The sequence below is a fragment of the Labrus mixtus genome, chromosome 6 (assembly GCF_963584025.1).
Source record: "Labrus mixtus chromosome 6, fLabMix1.1, whole genome shotgun sequence".
NCBI lineage: Eukaryota > Metazoa > Chordata > Actinopteri > Labriformes > Labridae > Labrus > Labrus mixtus.
In genome coordinates, this window is record NC_083617.1 from 12,294,962 (window position 1) to 12,315,803 (window position 20,842).

General features: G+C 40.2%; 3 protein-coding genes across 3 annotated transcripts in view; all 3 read right to left on the bottom strand.

Annotated features, from left to right (window-relative positions):
- ryr2b (ryanodine receptor 2b (cardiac)) overlaps nt 1-635 on the bottom strand; it is a 66,519-nt gene extending 65,884 nt beyond the window's left edge. The window contains exon 1 of the mRNA XM_061040017.1: nt 588-635. Within this exon, the coding sequence (XP_060896000.1) occupies nt 588-635 (48 nt within the window). The remainder of the gene's footprint in view (nt 1-587) is intronic.
- A 981-nt stretch (nt 636-1,616) lies between these two features.
- On the bottom strand, nt 1,617-20,349 carry actn2b (actinin, alpha 2b). Its single transcript, XM_061040018.1, has 21 exons — nt 20,201-20,349; nt 14,866-14,980; nt 14,491-14,610; nt 14,310-14,396; nt 14,059-14,146; nt 13,779-13,857; nt 11,173-11,254; nt 10,867-10,952; nt 10,537-10,629; nt 9,971-10,201; nt 9,338-9,485; nt 8,990-9,140; nt 6,661-6,769; nt 5,596-5,736; nt 5,164-5,346; nt 4,736-4,870; nt 4,250-4,429; nt 3,970-4,116; nt 3,127-3,192; nt 2,853-3,011; nt 1,617-2,620 (listed from the first exon to the last, which is right to left on the bottom strand). The coding sequence occupies exons 1-21, from the start codon at nt 20,330-20,332 to the stop codon at nt 2,462-2,464; spliced, it is 2,691 nt and encodes an 896-aa protein (XP_060896001.1). The 5' UTR covers nt 20,333-20,349; the 3' UTR covers nt 1,617-2,461.
- On the bottom strand, nt 7,203-8,518 carry LOC132975471 (uncharacterized). The gene is made up of 3 exons (XM_061040021.1): nt 8,401-8,518; nt 8,247-8,305; nt 7,203-8,134 (listed from the first exon to the last, which is right to left on the bottom strand). The coding sequence occupies exons 1-3, from the start codon at nt 8,448-8,450 to the stop codon at nt 7,281-7,283; spliced, it is 963 nt and encodes a 320-aa protein (XP_060896004.1). The 5' UTR covers nt 8,451-8,518; the 3' UTR covers nt 7,203-7,280.
- Nucleotides 20,350-20,842: the final 493 nt, after the last annotated feature.

Below are 20,842 nucleotides of genomic sequence, written 5' to 3' on the forward strand. Positions count from 1 at the left end.
ACTAGGGAACATTGACAGCATCTCCAAGTGAAAATGAAACAAGCCATTTGTGGTCTTTCTTTTCAATCAGTGACTAAGCAAACCAAGGTGATGAAGATAGAAAAATCCTGCTGGGAGATTGCAATAAAAGTAAAACAGATTTAATACATAAATCTTACCACAATTGCTTTGTTTTTCATCTTTGTTTTTTTGTAAATTATACTAAACCTTATTATTTGAATTAAATAGGAAACTAGTAAAAAAAAACTTTTAGCTGACAACTGATTTCCGCCATGAATACTAAGGTAAGACTTTATTTGTAATAGACCCTACATGTAACAAAGTCTAAAGAAAATCATTAAAAATAATACAGTATTGAGAAACATTGTCATTGAGCTACCGCGTTGTTGTTGTTGTGTTTAAAAAGTCATCATAGTATCTAAAAATGAAGGGTAGCTACAAGCTAGGAGACACCTTAATGAGCAGCTACTTCTGAGGAAATATCCTCATACTCAAGACATTAAATCCAAACAACATAATTCAAGGGTTTTATCAGCTTTTGACCAAGTAGTTAGCCATAAGGTTAGTTTAAAAAATGGGGGTCTTACCGTTCTTAAAAACTGGTATTCTTCATCTCCCTCTCCTGTGTCAGTCATTTTCTGAACCAATGAAGCCACATTGGAAAAGACTTAAGAAATTTTGATGGCACTGAAGCAGAAAAGTGAATACTGGAGGAGCAGGAGCAACAAGGTGTTCAGCTGTTCATAATGTGTGGGCGGAGTCTTCTATTGGGATCCGGTCCTCCCACGACGCCATTTTTATCAACTATTTTGGCGGGAGTAATGTAAAATTAAAATGAAACATTTCAAACCCACAGTAGTTTTATTTTATTTTTTTCACTTTGGCCACCAGAACATTAAATTGTTAAAATTATTATCATTATGATTCACTTGTAAAGTACAATCTCTGACTATTTGTTTTTGGTGTACTTTTTCTTTTCTTTGCCCAAAAAAGTATCTAAATGTGTATACAATTAATTATCAGCATTCATACAGAGTAGGCTACAATAAGAAAGACCCACCTCCTCTTCTTTGATAAAGTAGGCAGATTCAAATGTCTTAGGGGAAAATCAAGGACTGGGGTTAAAATGGTTCTTGTGCAGACTGGAATAGGATACTTACATTTGAGTCCACTCTCAGAAAGGCTTGTTAAATAGAATAGTTACAAACCTTAACTGGAGTAACTAAACCCTAAAACCACTTTTTTTTAACTATAAACCTCTGTATTTTAGTATTAAGTAGTGTTATGGATCAATCCAAGTCCAAATCTCGACATTTGAGTACAAAGTATTGAAATTCGAAATATGTGTTAGAAATGTGCATAGTGTCTGCCCTTCCGTTTGAACTAACTCAATGAGGGCATTAGTTGCTACACTAAAATATTGTTGTTTTGAGTAGAATTTAAAACATCAAATTTAAGTCAATCTGACTAAAAATAAATGAAGCCGTTGTCCTTTTATTTAAAGACATATTTATCACTACAGCAGATTATATATTTTGACAATGTAGTTTTTGGATATGGATTTAAATGTTTATGTTGACAAAGTGCAAATGAAAGAAAAAAGTTTAAGTACTTGAACAAGTCACAAACAGTTTATTGAATTAATACTTTACCCTCAAGTACAAAGTGTAACTCACTGAATTCATTGATAACAAATCCTGCAAAGATGACAGTACTGCCTGAGTAACTATATTTTTTCAACCAAAATACAACAGGTCAAAGCTTCCACCAAAACTGACAACCGCTCTTCTACCTTAATTTTTGAATGCTTTAAGGCATTGTTTATTTCTTGCAGTAAAAATAAACTTTTAAAGGGAATAGCTTGCATCTAAATAGAGCATTAAATGAATCCTGTGCCTCAGTGCCTTTTGTTCATATTGTGTGAAGTGGCCCATGATCCTTTTCACAGAAAACCCCATTAATTTGATTAGAGCCACAGTGTTTCAGTATTCTGGCATGGTTCACAAATTGCAAATTACTTTGAAATCAAAAACAAAAAAATATTGATTTGCCATTCCTTAAGAGCATTACATAGAATACATTTAGCAGGGAGTTTTCCTGAATGATTATTTATTTTAGTGTAGTACATTTCTTGTTCAGCTTTACCTAATCTCTCTGCACTAATACCAAGACACACAAGATAAAATATACAATGTACTGTTGCTCACTAAATTATTTGAAAATGGAAACTTATATTATTTTGGGGGTTTTATTTATCAAGGAGACACAAGACAAGTACCAGGATACATGATCATGGACAGTCTAATGTGTCAAAGAGCTGGTATTTTTACAACACATTTTATTCAACATATTTAATCCACGTTCTTACAGATTTCTTAAAATCATGAGGAGATGAGCAGGCCAATGGGTTTGGGGGAAGTTAGATAAATGGTCAGTAAATGAAGTTGGCAGGTCTAGTTGGTTAAAGGTCGCTCTCTCCGTAGAGGGCAGTGGAGAAGGCGGTGTAGTCCAGTGCACCAGGTGGTGCTCCAGGGCCGGCGTAAGGGGGCATCCTCACGATGCAGTACTCTGCTTGTTCAGGTGGAAGTTCCCTCCTCAGCTCCTCAACCAGTATGTATGGCTGTGGGGATGGACAGAGAATGCAGGCAAGTAATTTTTCCAAAAAGGTGTCATATTCATACCACCCCCACTTTCTAATTTAAGCCTACTAACAAAACTCTCTGTAAATCATAAATCAATACGGCACGCAAATACTTGGAAATAATGACTGGAATTGAAAAGACAAGTTTTGGCTAGGAATATCTGCATATATGCCAGTAATCCAGCAAAAACACAAACACACTCAAGGATACCTTGTCAGTTGCCAGGATTCGGAAGGATGCCACAACCTGCTCTGCGGTGTCTGTATCTGCTGTCTCTCTGGTCATAAAGTCAATGAAGGACTGGAAAGAGACTTTTCCAGTACCATTGGGGTCCACAAGTATCATTATGCGGGCAAACTCCACCTCCCCCTGAGAAAGGCACAGGAAGAGAATGAGACAAGTTTGTACTGTATAGATGAAAACACAGTTACAGTACAACTGATAACTAAGCCCCATCCAACAGACAACTTTTGGATTACCGTACCAAGTCATAACCCATGGAGATGAGGCAGGCTCTAAAGTCATCAGTCTCCATGGCTCCATTTTTCTTCTACAGTCAGAAGCCACATTTCAGGTTCATAGTGCAGGAAATAAGGAGAGTGGATTAAGAGGAGATTACAGAAAAAATGAAGCAAAATAGAGGCATAAATAAAGTGCATTAGATACAGTGCAATGATCTAAATTTTAGTATTTAACCAGCAGTCATTTTTGGCTCCAAAGATATGAAGTGTTTTTTTACTTTTCCCAAATGAGACTCAATCAACTACATGGAATCAACTATAACAATTAAAATAAAAGTGTATGGAGGTATGCTTTTAACTTTAAACACCTTATCTTCTGTTTTGTTTTGTTAAGACAGTAAAGAAACTAAAGATTAATTGAATTATAAAGGGCCATATTGTGGCTTAAAAAATGAGTAGCATATATACTTGCACACACTGCAACATGGAAGTTGTGAACACAGAACACAAACAGTTCTTATCTATGATATCAGAAACAAAAGCTGAAGTATGAGCCATAAAATATAGCTTATTACGGTCTAACTGTCCATATAAAACAGCAGCTAAAGTTGATAATGCATTTTGTGTGGTAATCTCTGATGGCTAACGGAGGATTGCTACATTCTCATCCTATTTCTCCACAAGGATTTACATCAGATCCTGGGCCTGGTAAGAACTCCTCTACAGTGAGGACATGTAGGTCACTGTGCCATCTCTAAATGCAAGACTACATCTACTCCTGCGCTCTGCTTCTTATTGCCCAGTGACCCACAGATCAGTCACTCAAATAAAAAGGTCTCAGTTAAAGGAAAGGTATCAAGCTGTACCCTGTCAAAGTGGTTGAAAGATGATCTGAACTCATTCATCTGCTGCTGGCTGATTCCCTTGGCATCCCGGGTCAGGATCTGGGTCTCAATCTCGTTGATTGTTCGGGCGATGGTTGTGAGGAGCAGCTCCCACCCGACACGGATGTGCTGTTCATGTGTTGACAAAGCAGACATAACTTTGAAGGTGCACCTTGACTAGTGCAATAAAAAAATATTGTTCAGAAAACCAGATCCATATGTGGGCATGCTCTTGTAACACAGTTTGAAAACTATTCTGTACCTCCATAGTGTAGTTAGTGTGTTTGTTATCAAACACCAAGGACTCCTGGATTAGCTGGTGGTCTCCCTCTAACTTGTCGATGTTGGGCTTGTAAGCAACAATGACATGCTCGACTTGCTTCAGCTGGGTCATCTGGTCCTCCAGGGTGCCTCCGATCTCCAGGGAGAAGCGCCCGATTTCCTGTTCAGACAAAACAAGCTCAATTTAATTTTTGAAATAGAATTGTCTAAATCGATGGCTGTTTTGAAGACATCAGTTACCTGTGGCTAAATGTAGATTAAGGCAGAACATAAAGCAACAAAGAAAAAATCCAAGCATAAAGTAGTAAGACTTTGCATTATTTAAACATCATGATTATCAGGAATGCCGCCATCACTGTACCCTTCCATATGTACAAAAGCATTTAAATATAATTATCTTCCACTTTCAGACTGTATTTGATTAGCTGGAGATAACTATACTGCCTATGAGGGCTGTATGTCTAACCTCCATCCTGGTCTGTATCCAGGGACCAATGAGATTAGCCTGGGCAGCAAACTGTCGTCTCAGCCTCTCATTGGCATGCTGACGGGCCATCTCCTCCTGGAGAGCACCATCTCTCTGAGGAACCAGCTTCTTCACCTAGAAAGCACACAGATATAAAGGGCTCCTTTGTAATTTCAGAGTCATCTCCTGAAAATAGCCATTTACATTGAGTAGAATTATACTAGTGTAGTTACAATAATTTAAGGTGCTTAGTCCTTGAAGTCAGTGATCAAATATAAGAGAAGCACTTAACCTTTATTTTATCTGTGGAATTTAGATTAAGATGTAGTAGCTGTCTATGACCAGACAGCTTCCACCTGAATAATCACTATTCCCACAGTATAAGTGTCTGAATAAATATGATATACGAGCCCTGGCTAGTTAGCTACCTTTTCCCACTTGTTGAGGAGCTCTTCAATTGTGATGGTGGCGTAAGGGTTGATAATATTGGCCTTGATCCCGTAGCTCTGGGAAATTTTCTGCACCTCATTTTGGATTCCCAGGATGGCCTGTCTCTCTGCATCCGCCTCAGGAAGGGTAGCTTTGAACTGCTCATGAGCTGCGATTAGACTCTGGAAGGTGGAATAGGAAAGTCCTGAATTTCTATTGAAATTTCTCTCAGAAGTGAGAACATTTCATGCTTTTCTCTATTTGAGATGTGACATACCTACTAACACAACTATATATAATATGAAACATCCATGACACAGGGAAATTGAGAGCAGGGTTAATCCTAACAGGGCTTTTTAAACCGGGAAAAATTATGTAAATTTAATTCAGAAGTAGTTGTCAGTTAACGAGCATAGTGCATTTGAACCTACCTGGACCTCGTCAGTGGTATGCACTATGAACATGTCCTGCAGATCTTCCATGGCTCCTTCCATCCAGTTGTTGAAAGGAGCAGACCTCTTGGCAAACTCCAGGAACAACTGATCAATAGTCTCCAGCAGCTTATCTGTCCGCTGAGAGGATTACAAGACATCACAGCATTATTAAATCCTGAAAAACCTGCAACACCCGACTTCTTTCTCAGCATTAGGCTCTTTCCTTACCAATGCAGGATCCGTCTTATATACAAATCCCCAAACAAACTTCCTATCACCTGTTTAAATGACTCATCCCAGGTGCAAAACATTGGTATGGCCTTGTTCACCCCCAACCCTGGCTTTTGTTTTTCCCAACAAAAACCCTCCGCCCCAACAGGGGACAGCGGGGAGAGGAAGATGAGACAAAAAGCAGACCTCTGTCCCTGTCATTCAGACTTAATCCTTGGCCCTTTGCCCGGGCCCTCACATTTGCAGTCTGGAATGGCCAGCACGGATCAGAGGAAGTGGCTGGTGGGCCATCAGCCAGTCACTTTCTGTACAGGACTCTTACATCTATTTCTCCTTTATCCCTTTCACCCCTCCCATTTTACCATTCTATCTGGGTCAGGGATTTTAAAGGGGATCCAATTATCTCTCCTCATTAATCAGTTGTGTCTCCACTTTTCAGATGTCATTGACAGACACTGGAATATGCTTACACTAAGTCGGTCTTGGATGCAACTTCATCCTGTATCTTTTGTGGCCCAAGTGGAACATTAGCGCACTCTTGTGGGGATTTGGCCCAACATGTGCAAAGAAATTAATCCTTCAAATTTCAAGCAATCACCAGCTATAACAAACACACACACTTAAAGCTTATGAGAAATAGCTTCTCAACTGTCAATGAATGCTTTTCATCTGCAACTGTAAATTCAAATGTATTCCTTAAAGCAACTGGGCTTAGTTTTACTTAAAGATCGTCAACCAAGTCCAATGGCATTTTGAATAACCATGTCAGGGATGATTGAGAACCTTCGCAGACAGTGATATTTTTATCTTATTCTTAAATGTTGCCTTCACCTCCAATGACTCCCTTCTCTTCTGGGTCAGAGTCCCCAGCTTGTCCCACAAGTCACAGATGCTCTGGCAGCGTTGGTTCACAGCAGCAACATCATGATAGTCAAGCTCACTGAGGGGGGGGGGACGACAAAAAAAAAAAAAAAACATGTCATTTGAGGATAAGAGCTTTAAATTAAATGGGTATGTCAGTGTCTGTACTGCACAACCAGGAAACAAAAAAGTAAACACAGCTGTACTGGAACAAATGAAGGTGGATAATCAAATATGCTTGATTTTTTTTTTAATAAATTGGGCCTTATTTTGTTGGTGCTGGGGATGCTAAGACTTGTCTTTAGCATTTAAATTTTAGGCAACCAACTTGTAAGTGCCTCTGTATATTTAAACACCCTTCCCCCCCCCCACTGGCTACATGAAGAGCAAAATTATTAGAAGTCTTAAGCTGTAGGACTTAATTTTCCACCTTCCCTTTTGGTACCAACAGCACTTCTGCAGTTCTCTGGTTCCCATGAAGAACAACATAACACCACAGTTCTAGTTCAAGGTTTTTATAAAAATTTCAGAAGCAGCAACTTTAATGTAGACATCAAACTACAGGCACTGCCTTTACTTCAAGTTGGTTCTCAAACTTCTTGATCAAAGATCTTGCTGGGGTCCAGGGCCTTCTGAGAGACCTGATCATTGGGAACCTGTTGGGTCTCGATTTGATATTGAGCCGAGGGAAAGTGGTACTTCTCGTAATGGACTTCATCCCAGTGGTCTTGGCCTGCTTCATAGTTGGACTGGGAGTGAGAGACTGTGCCGGGAGGAAGCTGACCAGTCAGGAATAGATAGAACTGGTCTCGCCCGAATGCTCCCAGATCTTGTGGAGCCTGCTGTTGGGGGGCTTCTTCAGACGTAGAAGGAGCTGAAAACTGCTCAGCTACAGCGTGACGCGAAGCGTAGGGGGGTGCCTGCATGTATTGTTGAGCTTCAGTTTCCCTCTCTCCGTTTCCGTGCTCAATCACAGCTTCGTAGTGACTCAACTCACCACCCTGGTAGAATGATTCTGGAAAAGGAGGCGGTGGGGGAGGATAGCTCAGCGCCTCAGTTTCTTGTTCCGAGCTACCATGCTCAAAGTTTGCTTCGTAGTTGTCAAGCTCACCTGCCTGATAGAAAGACTGAGGTGGAGGGGGAGGATAGCTCTGCTCCTCAGAGTTACCATGCTCAAAGCCTCCTAAGTAAGATAGGGGTTGAGACATGGTGTGGTCAGGCGTATACTCAACATGCGCTGCATCCCATGAAGCCACCTCCTGTATATCTGGAGTAGAGCTTGCTGGATATGTTCGCGATCTAACTTCCATCACCGGCTGTGGCTCATACTTGAAGGAGCCAGCAGGGTGATTCACATTGGAAGGCTGAGCAGGAGCATTGTTCAGTGAGCTATAATGGAGGGGGCTGTTGGAACTCCCTACATTAGGATCATACAGACTTCCACCTAGGTGAAAATATAGAGTTAGAATTAAGTAAGGAGAGTTTACAAACATTTACATTGCGTAAAAGCAAACGCTTTTAGAGTACATTTAAAGTCAGAGAAATAAGGATTTTACCTTTTATAGCAGGAAAGCAGTAGACATTCCAGCTCAACAGTGTAAGAAGAAGCAACTGACTAAAAACAAAATAAAACAGCAAGGGTCAAAAATTTGAGAAAGAACAACTAGCAAATTGCAAACAACATTCACAAAACACTAAACAATCACATACCTTGCATGGAATAGAAGAGCCATTTTGCTTGTCAGCTGAAATGATACCATCTTCTGTCAGAGCACCGGTTAAATACGATACTGGAAATACTCTGACAAATCACAGACTGAGAAGGTAACGGTGGCCAGGTGTTCATCATTGACAACAGGTGTTCATCATTGCCTGCTGATTGCATGCCACACCCCTAACCCTTGTATTGAGACTTTGTGTGGTGAAAATCACTTAAAGAAGAAGAGGGTATTTTATAGAAATGTTTTCTATAATGGTTCAAAATGATCTCACATGTGACTTTAATTTTAAATTATGCACTCTTTTTCTCCACCACATGCAATTTTTTTTTACTTGTATTCCAAATCAATCCAGGCCTAGTAGGTTTTACTGTGTCTTGAGCCAAAAAACTATAATTGTAGTTAATATGTGAAAGACGAGGACAGAAATCAAGATTGCATTTGCTGATTAATCTGAGTGTTTCTCTCTCCCTCCCTCCCTCCAACCCTCCCTTCTCTGATTTTGTTTGGCAGGAGTTAAAACACACTCCTGGGCCTCCATGACACATGAGCGCAAAATGTCTGCTAAAGGGAGAGCGTACTTCAGTTCCTGAGCAATAGCTGCAATCTGCTCCACTCTGTCCTGGTGGGCCGCCAAGTCGCTCTCGAAGGCCTCGTGTTTTCGAAGCAGTGCTTTTATTTCTGTCAGGGTGGCTGTTTCGAAGTCCTTCTGGGACAGCATCAGTTCTTTACCTAAATATCACACATATGTGGGCGAGAGGTTTGAGGTCAAAGATGGGAACAGTCAGATGATTAACAATCTAAACAACAGCCCTGGACACACGCGATCAGGAATGCAGAGGCCTGTAGGGGAATATTGAGCTAGCAAGCAAAGATGAACAGATAAACATACAACACAGAGAGGTAGAGGAAGCAAAACTACAACTGACCGCTGGCCCAGTTCTCATGATTAGTGGCTTTTTGGCGGAACTTTTCAGCCAGGTGGTCCAGCCTCTCCAGCCTCCGGATCTCAGTAAGGAGCCACTCCTCATAGCCTTTCTCTGCCTGATCCAGGCCCTGCCATGCACTGGCTATGTCCTGTACACACAAGGAAAATAGACAAATCATAGCTTAAATGTATTACATTAAGATGTTTCAAAATTATAAAGAGATATAGAAAAAGAAATATAAAGATACAAAAAGATACCTCATACCTAAGAAAGATGCTCCAAAATTACAGTACAAGATATTAATAACATGAAAAACCATTAAATACAGGTGAAATATGAAATCACAAGGTAATATAAAATATAATGTGTATGAGGCTTAAATGAAAATAAACAGTGCCTCAAATAGAAAAGCAATAGAAGTAAAGTGGCAAAAGTAAGCTGGGTAGAAACTTATTCTTTCTGCATTATTTGCAGTTGCAGAAAAGTTGAACAAATCGCCATCTAATGTTTGACTCTCAGAACCTAGTACTTCTTAGTCCTATATAAGATTTGGCAGCAAATTCATTTGTCTAGAGACTTGTCATGCACACCACTTAATTACAATCAGAAGACACATTTTACAATGTGACTTACAGACACCATCTTCCCCTCAGAGGGCATGAAGGCAGGGCGATTGCTGATGCGCAACTTGGTCTGCAGGGTGTTGAAGTTAATTTCCAGCTGGCACTTTTCCTGCACTTTAGGGGGCTTGTGCTGGCGTCTGTAGTCCCTGAAATCCTCCAGCTTCCGCTGCATTTCTGCCATGGTCTTCTCCGGAGTCCGGTTCTCTAGCCAGGGTGTGGTGCGGTGGATCCACTCCAGCAGCTGGGAAACACAAAGATAACATGTGAACAAATGGACAGGTGAAGGTGCTCCATGTTAGGAAAGTAGTGTGTCAGAAAGCAGATTGGTCTCAGCTTATTGTTACAATGATGTACAGGAGTGGGTGAAGGAAAAGAGTCTACTTTGAACTTCTTTCATCATGTAATAAGCAGAGGACAAAGTTCTGTCACATGTACAAACAATTATGCACAAAAGTTCTAAAGTTTACCAATTTTGCTTTGAAACATCAAAAGTTTTATTACACAAAGTGTCATCATTGCACAAGAAGGGTAGCTCTCTATACATTTATATTTAATGAAATTCAAATAATGCTTCACCTCACTGGCCAGTCTCTCATACTCCTCCATCATTTTCTCATTCTCCTGGTTTACTCCGAGCACCTTACAGATCCGGTTGGCAGCCGTCTCTGCCTGAGAGTACAGGGTAAAATAAATGTTATAGGCAGAGTGGGCAGAGTGGGTCATGCTCCTATTGATCCTTTTAGATTAACTGAAAGCATAATCCGAACAATTGATTTATTATCAAAAAGTAAAAATCACACTGAAATTCATTTTCCTGACACTATGCTTAAAAAAACATACAGACATTAGGGATGACTTACTCATCTGAAACAGAAATTGTTATGGGAATAGTTTTAATATTGATACCTGCTCTGCTCCAGCAAAAGCATGATAAAAACAGGACACGTAGGTCATGATAGCTCTCTCATCGGGCTTTGGGGTGTTGATGATATCTATTGAAATGTGAGGGAAGACAAAAAAATCACAAAAAAAAGTGAATGAAGGGAGATAGAAACTGAGAATCAATGTTTGTCTTTTTTCTTTTTAGCTGAAATAGACAAAATATCCTCAAACACACGCAGTGAAAAAGACTTACAATTCACTCATCCATATTTCGATGAGAAGTTTATGAGCAGGTCGAAATTAGGATACATCTATTCCATTAAACATTACCTTCTGCATCCAGCATTTTGGGAATGTCCAGGTGTTTCTCGGCTATGTCGAAAGCCAGGTTCAGGTTCCCCAGAGGATCATCCTAAATACAGAAACACAATTCTGCATCACTGGACTGCAATGCTGGACTTAAAATGCCACCGCACTGACCTCCATGCTATGGTTGACACATCATACTCCCTGATCACCTACTCTACAGCGACACTCGTTTAAATTTATACTTGAAAGAGCTGCTGCACAAAAGCCTAAACTGATTTCAAGTGTTTTCTGGTTGTTTATCAGGGACAACACATGTTGATGTTGAAATTATATCAGTCCCATGGATCATGTCTTAATGGAAAAATAATTTCTTAAAATATACATGAATCACTTTTTTGGTCAAAACTGGGATTTTTCTGAAAACTACAAGAGGTAACTTACACTGATAAGTATAATTATTTATCTTTTCATTCAAATAAGTATGATGATGATGTTTGTGGCAAATCAAAGACTTGGAAGTTTTCAATATATGAATCCAAGAAGCCAGCGATGTTTATTTTTACACTGACTTGGAAAAACTACACTTTTAGGATAAATTGTCAAAAAAAAAACATCTATGTATTTCAAATGAAGTTGTTTTATCAAAGAACTTAGCTGTTCTGTTGGGAGAAACAACGTGTTTAAACAGGGTGGGAGTGGTGCATTGAGCCAACAGCTGACGGTGAAGCCTTCCCCCCCTGCTAATGGGACAGTCAGTGAGGTGAGTGAGGACAGTGGGGTAAAGGGATCATGCTATCATGCTGCTGTCGCTGCTATTGTCCCTATCTCTGGACCACTCTTCTATAATGGTGGAGGATGGGGTGGGGGCGGGGACACTACATGACAGGGCCAGCTGCTCACAGATCCAGTGCAGGAGAGAGACGTGGATGAATAGGGTGGTAAATTGATGACGGTATGGATGGAGGGATGGACGGATAGAAGGATACCCCGAGGCTCGCCTGAGCCTGTGCTTGTATGTCTGTGTGTGTGTGTGTGTGTGTGTGTGTGTGTGTGTGTGTGTGTGTGTGTGTGTGTGTGTGTGTGTGTGTGTGTGTGTGTGTGCATCCCTGACCAGATAAGTCTCAGCAGGCTGTATCACAGCAAGCTTAACAAATGCGCTCACCTGGAGCCAGACTCAACAGCTGCCTGGCTCACAGTGAATCTGTCTCCTGGCAGCAAAAGCAGAGCTGAAAAGTCGAAGTGTGACTGGATGTGTGAATATGTGTCAAATAGATTTAAAGAGTGAGAAATAGCCGTTTAGAGGAATATATAGCCACGTTCAATCTCTTCTCCTGATACACTTATCCTTGCACTAATATAAACTTAAATAAAAACCACAGTGACAATTCCACAGACTTCTTCCTCACTTCCCTGAGCCTGGGAGCCTCTAACGGGGGAACACTATGTGACAATAGCAGCAGCAAAGCTAAGCCTGAGCTCTGCAGGGACTAGGCTCATGTTTCTGTGACTATTCAGGGTCAACTCCAAGTCAGGACAGTGAGTTACGTATTGAAAAGTGAGAGCTTCTGTTTCCAAAACAAATGAAAAAGGCACTCCTCATAACCAGCCACGGTGAGAGGAGAAGCTTCAAATTAGCCCTTGCCTTCACCTTGATAAGACGGCATCTCATTCCAGGACGAAGAGGGGTGCCTTACTTCAATATTATTGTTGCCTGACAAACAAACACAGGAGAGGCTGTCAGCTGTGCTCTTTAGTGCTGGAATAATAAGCATCCAGGCTCACTGAGGCCCTCACCTGTTTATACAAAACACAGACAACCCTGGCCATCTATTAAAGCCACAATATTAAAATGAGCTGAGGATTTGTTTGCCAAGGAAACACACGCAAACACACCCGATATGCTGGTGGGAATATTCTAACTTGAATATCTTTTGTCATAGTTTAAAGGCAGACATGCCTGGCTTTGCATATTTATCATTTCAGGTTTTCGTCAATGCATGAGAGGCAACATTAGAAATCCAACATTGTGATGAGCACAGTGCAGTGGAAAAATATAAACAGGTTTTTTTTTTAGGATTCTTCTGCTAAAATGATGAGCCAAGTAAGAGATTTGCCTCAAAATAATGAAGCGTGAGGTGGGACTAATTGAATACCGTTCTGCTGGGAAGAAGAAATACATCCAATGCCTTATATCCAATAGTGAAATGACACACTGTTTAACTCACGCTACACCAAACACTGCAACATTCACCTTAATTCAACCTGAATAAATGACACTGCAAACAAGAGAGTGTGTCATTTAAAATGCTACATATTTTCCAAAAGTTCCATGAGAAAAACAAGCAAATAAAAACAAACTACTTTAAGCTAAAACTGGCATATTTTGTCATCATCTCTGCATCAAATACTTCCCTGTACTCCAAATACTTCACAAACTACCAGTCGTGGATTTAGACTGAGATTTATCATCGTTTCACAGCATATCATTAAAAGTAGCCTTAAGTGACATTCATCTTTGTGTACTTATTTTTCATCCGTTCATACTGTGACAGAAGTGTTAAATGTGTGGAAATAACTCTGTTAGTGATAAACACGGCATCCTGGTTACAAGTGAAACCACACGACACCTTGTTGAGTTTAGAGTAGTCGAGCAGGTCGGGTCTGTGTCTATGAATCAGGGCGCAGAAGGCCAGGCCATCCTTCCAGCTACACCGGCCGATGAGCGGAAAGAACCAACATGTCAGGTCAAAGTCAAGCTTTATTTTAGGAAGATATCCCATAATGCTATCAGAAGAACCTAATCACTCAATAAACAAATATTTTTTACAACTTGTGATGACATTTTTTAACCTTTCCTTTTGATAATGAAGATTAGCATTTGATCAAAGACGTTTGCGGTTCGCTTACCTGACATGGAAGTTTTGGACATTGACATTCCTGTAAGGGGCAGTCTTTCTCTGACACCACAGAAGAAGACCTTCCTTGGCAGATGTTTCTGAGGAGAAAAAGAAATGTTTCATAGTAGGTTTTACATCATAACCTGCAATTTACATTTTTTTTATAGCTTTTTCATGTGTACGTTCAGTTGACACTGTGTTTTCAGAAAACAAACTTAATTTAGATGTATTATATGTATATGTTTATATGTATTATCCCACCTTCCACATTAATGTCCTGAATGGCAAAGCGGAGGATGATAGTCCAGATCATTCCAAGGGTCATCTTTACGTTACCGTCCACAATCTCTGAAAAGAAAAAAACAAAACATGTTTCAATCAGTTATGTCCCTTATGTGTTCGAGTTCATACTAGCCAAATTTAACAGAAGGGATTTCTTTACCTTCAGCTCCAATAGAGACCAGTTTCACTCCTTTGCTTGTGATGTAGTCCAGCGCTTTGTTTACATTAGCAATCTTATGAAACCGCATCTTCCCTCTGTCTGGCTTGGGTAACCTTTCTCCTGCAGGCAGATCATTATGTGACTCAGTCAGATAATTATGTGTTGTGTGTCAATTCCCACAAAAAAACACATTAAAACAGGTACATTATGTCACATTAAACCAACAAATACAACTACTGCGAATAAGTGTGTCTTACAGTTGTTATCATGTGCATTTAATCCTACTGGTGTACTATTACAAGTCCTACTCCTAATATATTGAAATGAACTAAACAGAAGTTTAGTTTCAGTTAAGAAGAACTTAAGTTAACATACCTGAGATAACTTCCAGAAGCAGCATGAGTTTCAGTCCATTCCTGAAATCCTCCTCAATGTTTTCAATTTGAGTACCAGCTTTCCTCAGGTGGGAGTTACACCAGGCTGTGAATGTCTGATAAGAGAGTGATGCAGGGTGATTATCATGGAATTATTGCAAAGCCACTATAAAAGAAATGCATGAGTATTTCATTTTTTCCCCACAAGATTCTACAATGAACTACAGCAAGCAACACACACTCTGTAAAAAACAGCAATCAACTTGAGAATAGTAAAGTGACACACAAAGTACTAAACTTGACCCGCATTATTTTTTATTAGACTTTGCTACATACCAAGAAATATTTAATTATTAGCTAAAGTCAAAAAAGTAGGTCCTTGTTTCACAAATCCAGTTAACTCTTCAATTCATTTGTTAAGCTAGCCAACTAAATCTATACAGCCAGGAGAGGTTTCATTCCCTTATTACATTTTGAAAGAGAATTCTTGAAATCGGTTTATATTTTGTGAGGCAGGCCTACATTTACATCCCAGTATAAACACACAGCAGCACCAATTCTCATCACTGAGGCTTAAAGTTAAGATTTCAGTTAGCTAGCTGAAACTTTCATTTAGCTTCTTTTTTTTTCATTCAGAGTTTTTTGTCCTAATACTTCAGAGCCATGTGGTATGGGAGGTGTAAATGAATGACACTATCATGTATGTGCTCTATGGGTCCCACTAGAAGCTATCAGGAAGATCTGGGTTATTTTTGTAGAACATTTTTGCTCGGAGCAACAGTTGGTGGACAGGACCTAGCTTAAAACGCTGCTGTTTCCAGCGCTCTTTATACATTTTTCCCCAAACATGAAAGTATATTACTTGAAATAACTTTTGTAAAAAAAAAAAAAAAAAACAACTGGCTAGCTATAACCTAGCTATTCTAGTTTTTGTTGTCGGTTCTGCATTAATGTTAGCTTCTTCTTAATGGCAAACTAGTCAAAGTACAACTCAAGTCAGACCTGGCAGTAGATGATGTAGCTAATGTTTCATCCTTTTGGCGCTTGCTAACAAAAGCCACACAAAACTCCCCCTCTACCCCCTCTAGTAATTGAGAGCCCCACCTATGTTACTGATGTTCTGAATTGTGACACAGTTTGGCAAGACAGGCATCTCATGCCTGAATTTGTTTTGTGCTTGGTTCCAGTGTGTGTCGTGGTGGAAACCCCCTGTTTTCCTATGTTAGCTTGTGTTTAGAAAGGCAAAGCATTCTGCTAACACTTTAACATTGCATTCTTTGGATTTTTCCAGCAGGTCCTTCACAAGACCTTAGGCATAGAAATCAATCTGAACACTATTTGGGGAAACTAAAAGGACATTTAATGAAGGTCTCATTTTATGAGTCATGTTGCCCATTGTTCATTGCCATATAAAAGTGATTGGTGTAGATTGCTTCCAATATTACTTTGAGCTCAACTTAAATCATTTTTCTTTGCGTGGATTAAACTATAAACAAGATATTTATCTTTGTGAAAGACCTAAACAAACTGAGAAAGCTTACATCTTAACAGATCTTCACTGCAAGATTATGTACCAAATAAATGTTGACCTTTCTGACCAGTGTTACATTTTCAGATTAACCTTCAGTTACATACGTGTCAAGTTGCAACTTTCTCTGTCTTCTAAAGCTTACAACCATCAGAACAAACAAACTCTAAGTGTGGCACTGAAATACTGTAAATCACGTTAAGACAGGATCATTGTCTTCTCCTATTTTAATATCCCCTTTCAATAGAGACTAGCAGAGTTCACGGGCGCTCAGCACTGTACAGATCAGATGAAAGGTGGGAGCCGACCACAGAACACATTCCGACCGATATAAGGTGTTAAATTTAGACCGCTCTGCTGTGCCTCATGATAAGAGGCCGGGAGGAAAAACGTCAAAACGTCTCGCCATGTCAACATGAATGGAAATGTCACGTGGATGCAGAGCAAGTTTTCCCTTCACGTCACTCTTTGTCACTACTTTGCCACTTATAAAGTGATTGGTTACAGCTGCAAGGCGACAGCTTTATCACAGTACATGTATGCAGCCCTTCCAGGTCACACTTGTTACTATGCTGTGGTATGAAGACAGGCAGGAATGGATACAGGATAGGAACAAAGTCAGAAATCCAAATCATTTGAAGGGTATACCACCGGCAGGATGCATGAAAAGATCTGTCAAAGTGAATGTCAACCCCTGCCTCGGTACAAAAAAACATCCAAATAGGCCACTATCATAAACTAGAAATATTGTTTAATGTTTATAGGTGCTTAAATCAATGAGCCCATTTATTCCTATAGTATTCATCAGAAACTAATAGGTCTGAAGGGGTACTTTTTAAAGTATTTTAGGGTAAATGTGGATTCACATTTATGTTCAGATATGTTTAAGTTATTCAGAATTAATAATCATCAGGTTCTTTTGGTCTTTTCACTTTTGGTAATCTTAACCTTTATTGTATTTTGTTCTAGTGCCATGAATTTGTTTTTATTCCTTTAGAATGAAAGACAATTGTAAGTAGTAATTTGTTTAATTTTCTCAATAGTAGGTCAGTATATATACTTTTTATGTGAGCATCTTTCAACTTGAACGCCATCATTTGTGCACTCAGTCCTGTAGTTTTTTATATTAATGCAGTAAATTGTCATAAATTGAGGAAGACATTCTAGCCATTTTCCAGCCCTAATTCTTCCTCCATCTTGCTGGTGAAAAAACAGAATATCAAAAGGCTTGGTGTAAAGATCATCTCATTCCACACTAAAAGTGTTTGTGTTTGTGTGTGTGTGTGTGTGTGTGTGTGTGTGTGTGTGTGTGTGTGTGTGTGTGTGTGTGTGTGTGTGTGTGTTTGTGTATTTGTGTGTAAGACAGTGGACTGCTGCCCTCCTTGATAAAATGTGTGGCCTGCTGGACCCCCAAATTTGACTCAGTCACAGTCGAAGAACCTTAATGCCCGCTCTCCAAGCCTACCCGCCCTACTGTCCCTTCCGACACTACTGACCAATGACGATAAAAGCTAAAAATATTTATGAATCACATCCAGAGAGAGTCCAACCCTCCCTTTATAGTGGCTAAGGCCTTTGGGGCCTCTCTAAGTCAGACGCTAGTCAGCTGTGTCCAGGAGAATGGGGAACAAATGTTACACTTATTACAAATAGCTTGTGAGCTAACAGTTAAGTTTTGAATACCCTTTCCCTCCATTGAACTAACATGATTTTAGTCAATTTATGACAGTTCTGCACTTTCACTTACGGTAACACAACACCCTGCCACTAGGACTTGGCTTAGTGGTTCTCATAGCTTCAGCAATGTCCTCCATGAACCTGTCTATGTCAGGTAATGGATACAAAATGTCAAAAAGCATCCTAAGATTGAAATCCTATGAAGAAAAGCTCCTACTGCTCGCATGATTGAAAATAAACCAACTGTTCTTTGACTTTGAGACTTAAGTCAACTGGAGAGAAACTATTTGGAATAGGGAACGAAAGGTGTCGCCCGGTGAGAGAAATAGAAGCAATAATCACGCTCATTGGGAATGTCCACCAGAGGTCTATGGTATTTAACAAACAGGCAGTAAGAGAAACACCAGTGTTATTGTATGTAACCATCTTTTAACAAGTCACTGCATTTGAACAGCTGCTTACAGAACCACTCTAATGAGCACTTGTAGCGCCAAATAATAACGTGCAGAACAGAGACCCTATAACAGGGATGGGCAACTTTGGTCACAGCAAGGGCCACATTCATTCAATTCTCACTGCCAGAGGGCCAAATTGTAGTATACAAAAACGATTACAGTCAATGTGTCTGTCTCAAATTTACTCAACATATACCAGTGATCAAATATTATCACGGACATATTTCTGCTTTTCATGATTTCAATGCAGATTTTGTCATGTTTTCTTCTTCTGAGGGCCGTGTTGAAGGTTGATGGGGGCCGCATGTGGCCCCCGGGCCGCCAGTTGCCCACCCCTGCCCTATAACATAGCTGTTTATAATATGGACATGGGAGATGACTGTAGTGTTGCTGTCTTGTGTTACCAAGAATACACCGTTTTGTCATCACTGTTGAGGAGGTTAGGCATAAAGCTTATGGTCCCCAATCGTGCAAAGGGCTACATTTTAAGGCCCAGGCCAACTCTTAAAGCCCTAAAACCAACGGACAGTGTGGGAAGCTGAGGCTATATTGAGTAGGGTTGGTGCTGGTACGATATTTCTGCATGGTTTCTATAAACAAAAGAATTCCGCACCAAGGACACTGGATTAACCCTACTATAATGCCTTTTGGTCCCTGAGGTTAAAATTAGATGCAGCGTCCATTCTAATCCCCAAGAGCGTCATCATGTGTTAGAAGCATCTGTTGACAGCTCGCATTCCGCGCGTATCAGTGGAGAGGCAGCAGTCTGGAGAGCCGCTGGAAGGCAGAGCTATTGTTAGATGGTACCCACCGCATCCGTCTGTCATGCCTATCACCCCAGACCTTTGGCTGCGTCAAGGTAGCAGCACTTAAAAAGAACCAAGCCGGAAGTTAAAGATGCTATCCACCAAAGTAAAGCTTCGTATAAATCCGTAATATTACATTTCCCCTAATTCCTAAAGAATGATAATTTATTCCTGAACCACGGGCTTTACTGTTCACTTTGAGAGTTGGATAGGCTACCATTAAACAGCAGTAATGACACTGACTGAGGTTCATGCCATAGCTCCATAAGGTGGTTTGGGTTTACCAACTTATCATTGTATTTTCACTTTTTAATGTTGTGTAATTTAACCACCTTGAAATAACTAACTGGTTGAATACGAGCTGGTGACGATGTTTTGCATGTCCCCATGTTGCTAATCAAACAGAAATTGGTTGTAAATTTGCGTATGTCGTAATAAACGTCCATATTGTATGATTGCATCCCTCATTATTATTATTTTTTTTAATTGAAGGGTTTTTCAAATTAAAACAGAAACAGGCAATGGGGAAAAAAATACAAGGAAAAACTCTAAACATAAATTATTCAGAGGCTATATGTTCCCAAGCCTGCCTTCATGTTGTCAATAAATTGTGATTGCAACCCTCATGACGACCCTGGAAAAGTTAGTTTCGCCAACCAGTGTTTTATTTTGAAAGGGTCAGCCGGATGTTCTACTATACATTGGCGTTCTTGGTCTCATCCATACAGAGCTGTCGCAAAGTTTGATACTATATAAAATAATAACTGCCTCCAGGTTGACTTTTTTGAATTGTAAAACCTCTGGATGTAATGTTCAGCATAAACATGGGTTTGATTTAATTCTTCAACAAGTGGTTCGTCGATGACTTACCTTCCTCTGCTGTTGTTCCCAGGCAGGGTCCAGCAGCATGTCCCTGTCCCACTCATCTTCCTGTAGCATATACTCTTCCTCGTAACCATTATTATAGTGCACCGTTGTTTCCACCTGGGTCATCATCATCATTGTTGTATCGTTACTTTTCTGTTACCTCAAAAAGAAAACTATTTTTGCCCTTGTCGACGGACAGCTGTATTGACTGTAACGTCGAGGACGGGATAGTTATCTGACTTTCTGTTCTCCGAGCTGCTGCTTCTGCTCTCTCACTCCGTCACGCTTGCCCTTGTCCTCCCGACCTGTCAGACGTCTGGCCCCGGGTTGCCACGGGTGAACAAGCGACTGTATCATTAGTACTGGAGAGTCACGTGACGCCTGCATGCCGTCCGCCAAAATCCCCATCACACACACACACACACACACACACACACACACACAAACACACACACACACACACACACACACACACACACACACACACACACACACACACACACACACACACACACACACACACACACACAAACACACACACTTTTAGTGTGGAATGAGATGATCTTTACGCCAAGCCTTTTGATATTCTGTTTTTTCACCAGCAAGATGGAGGAAGAATTAGGGCTGGAAAATGGCTAGAATGTC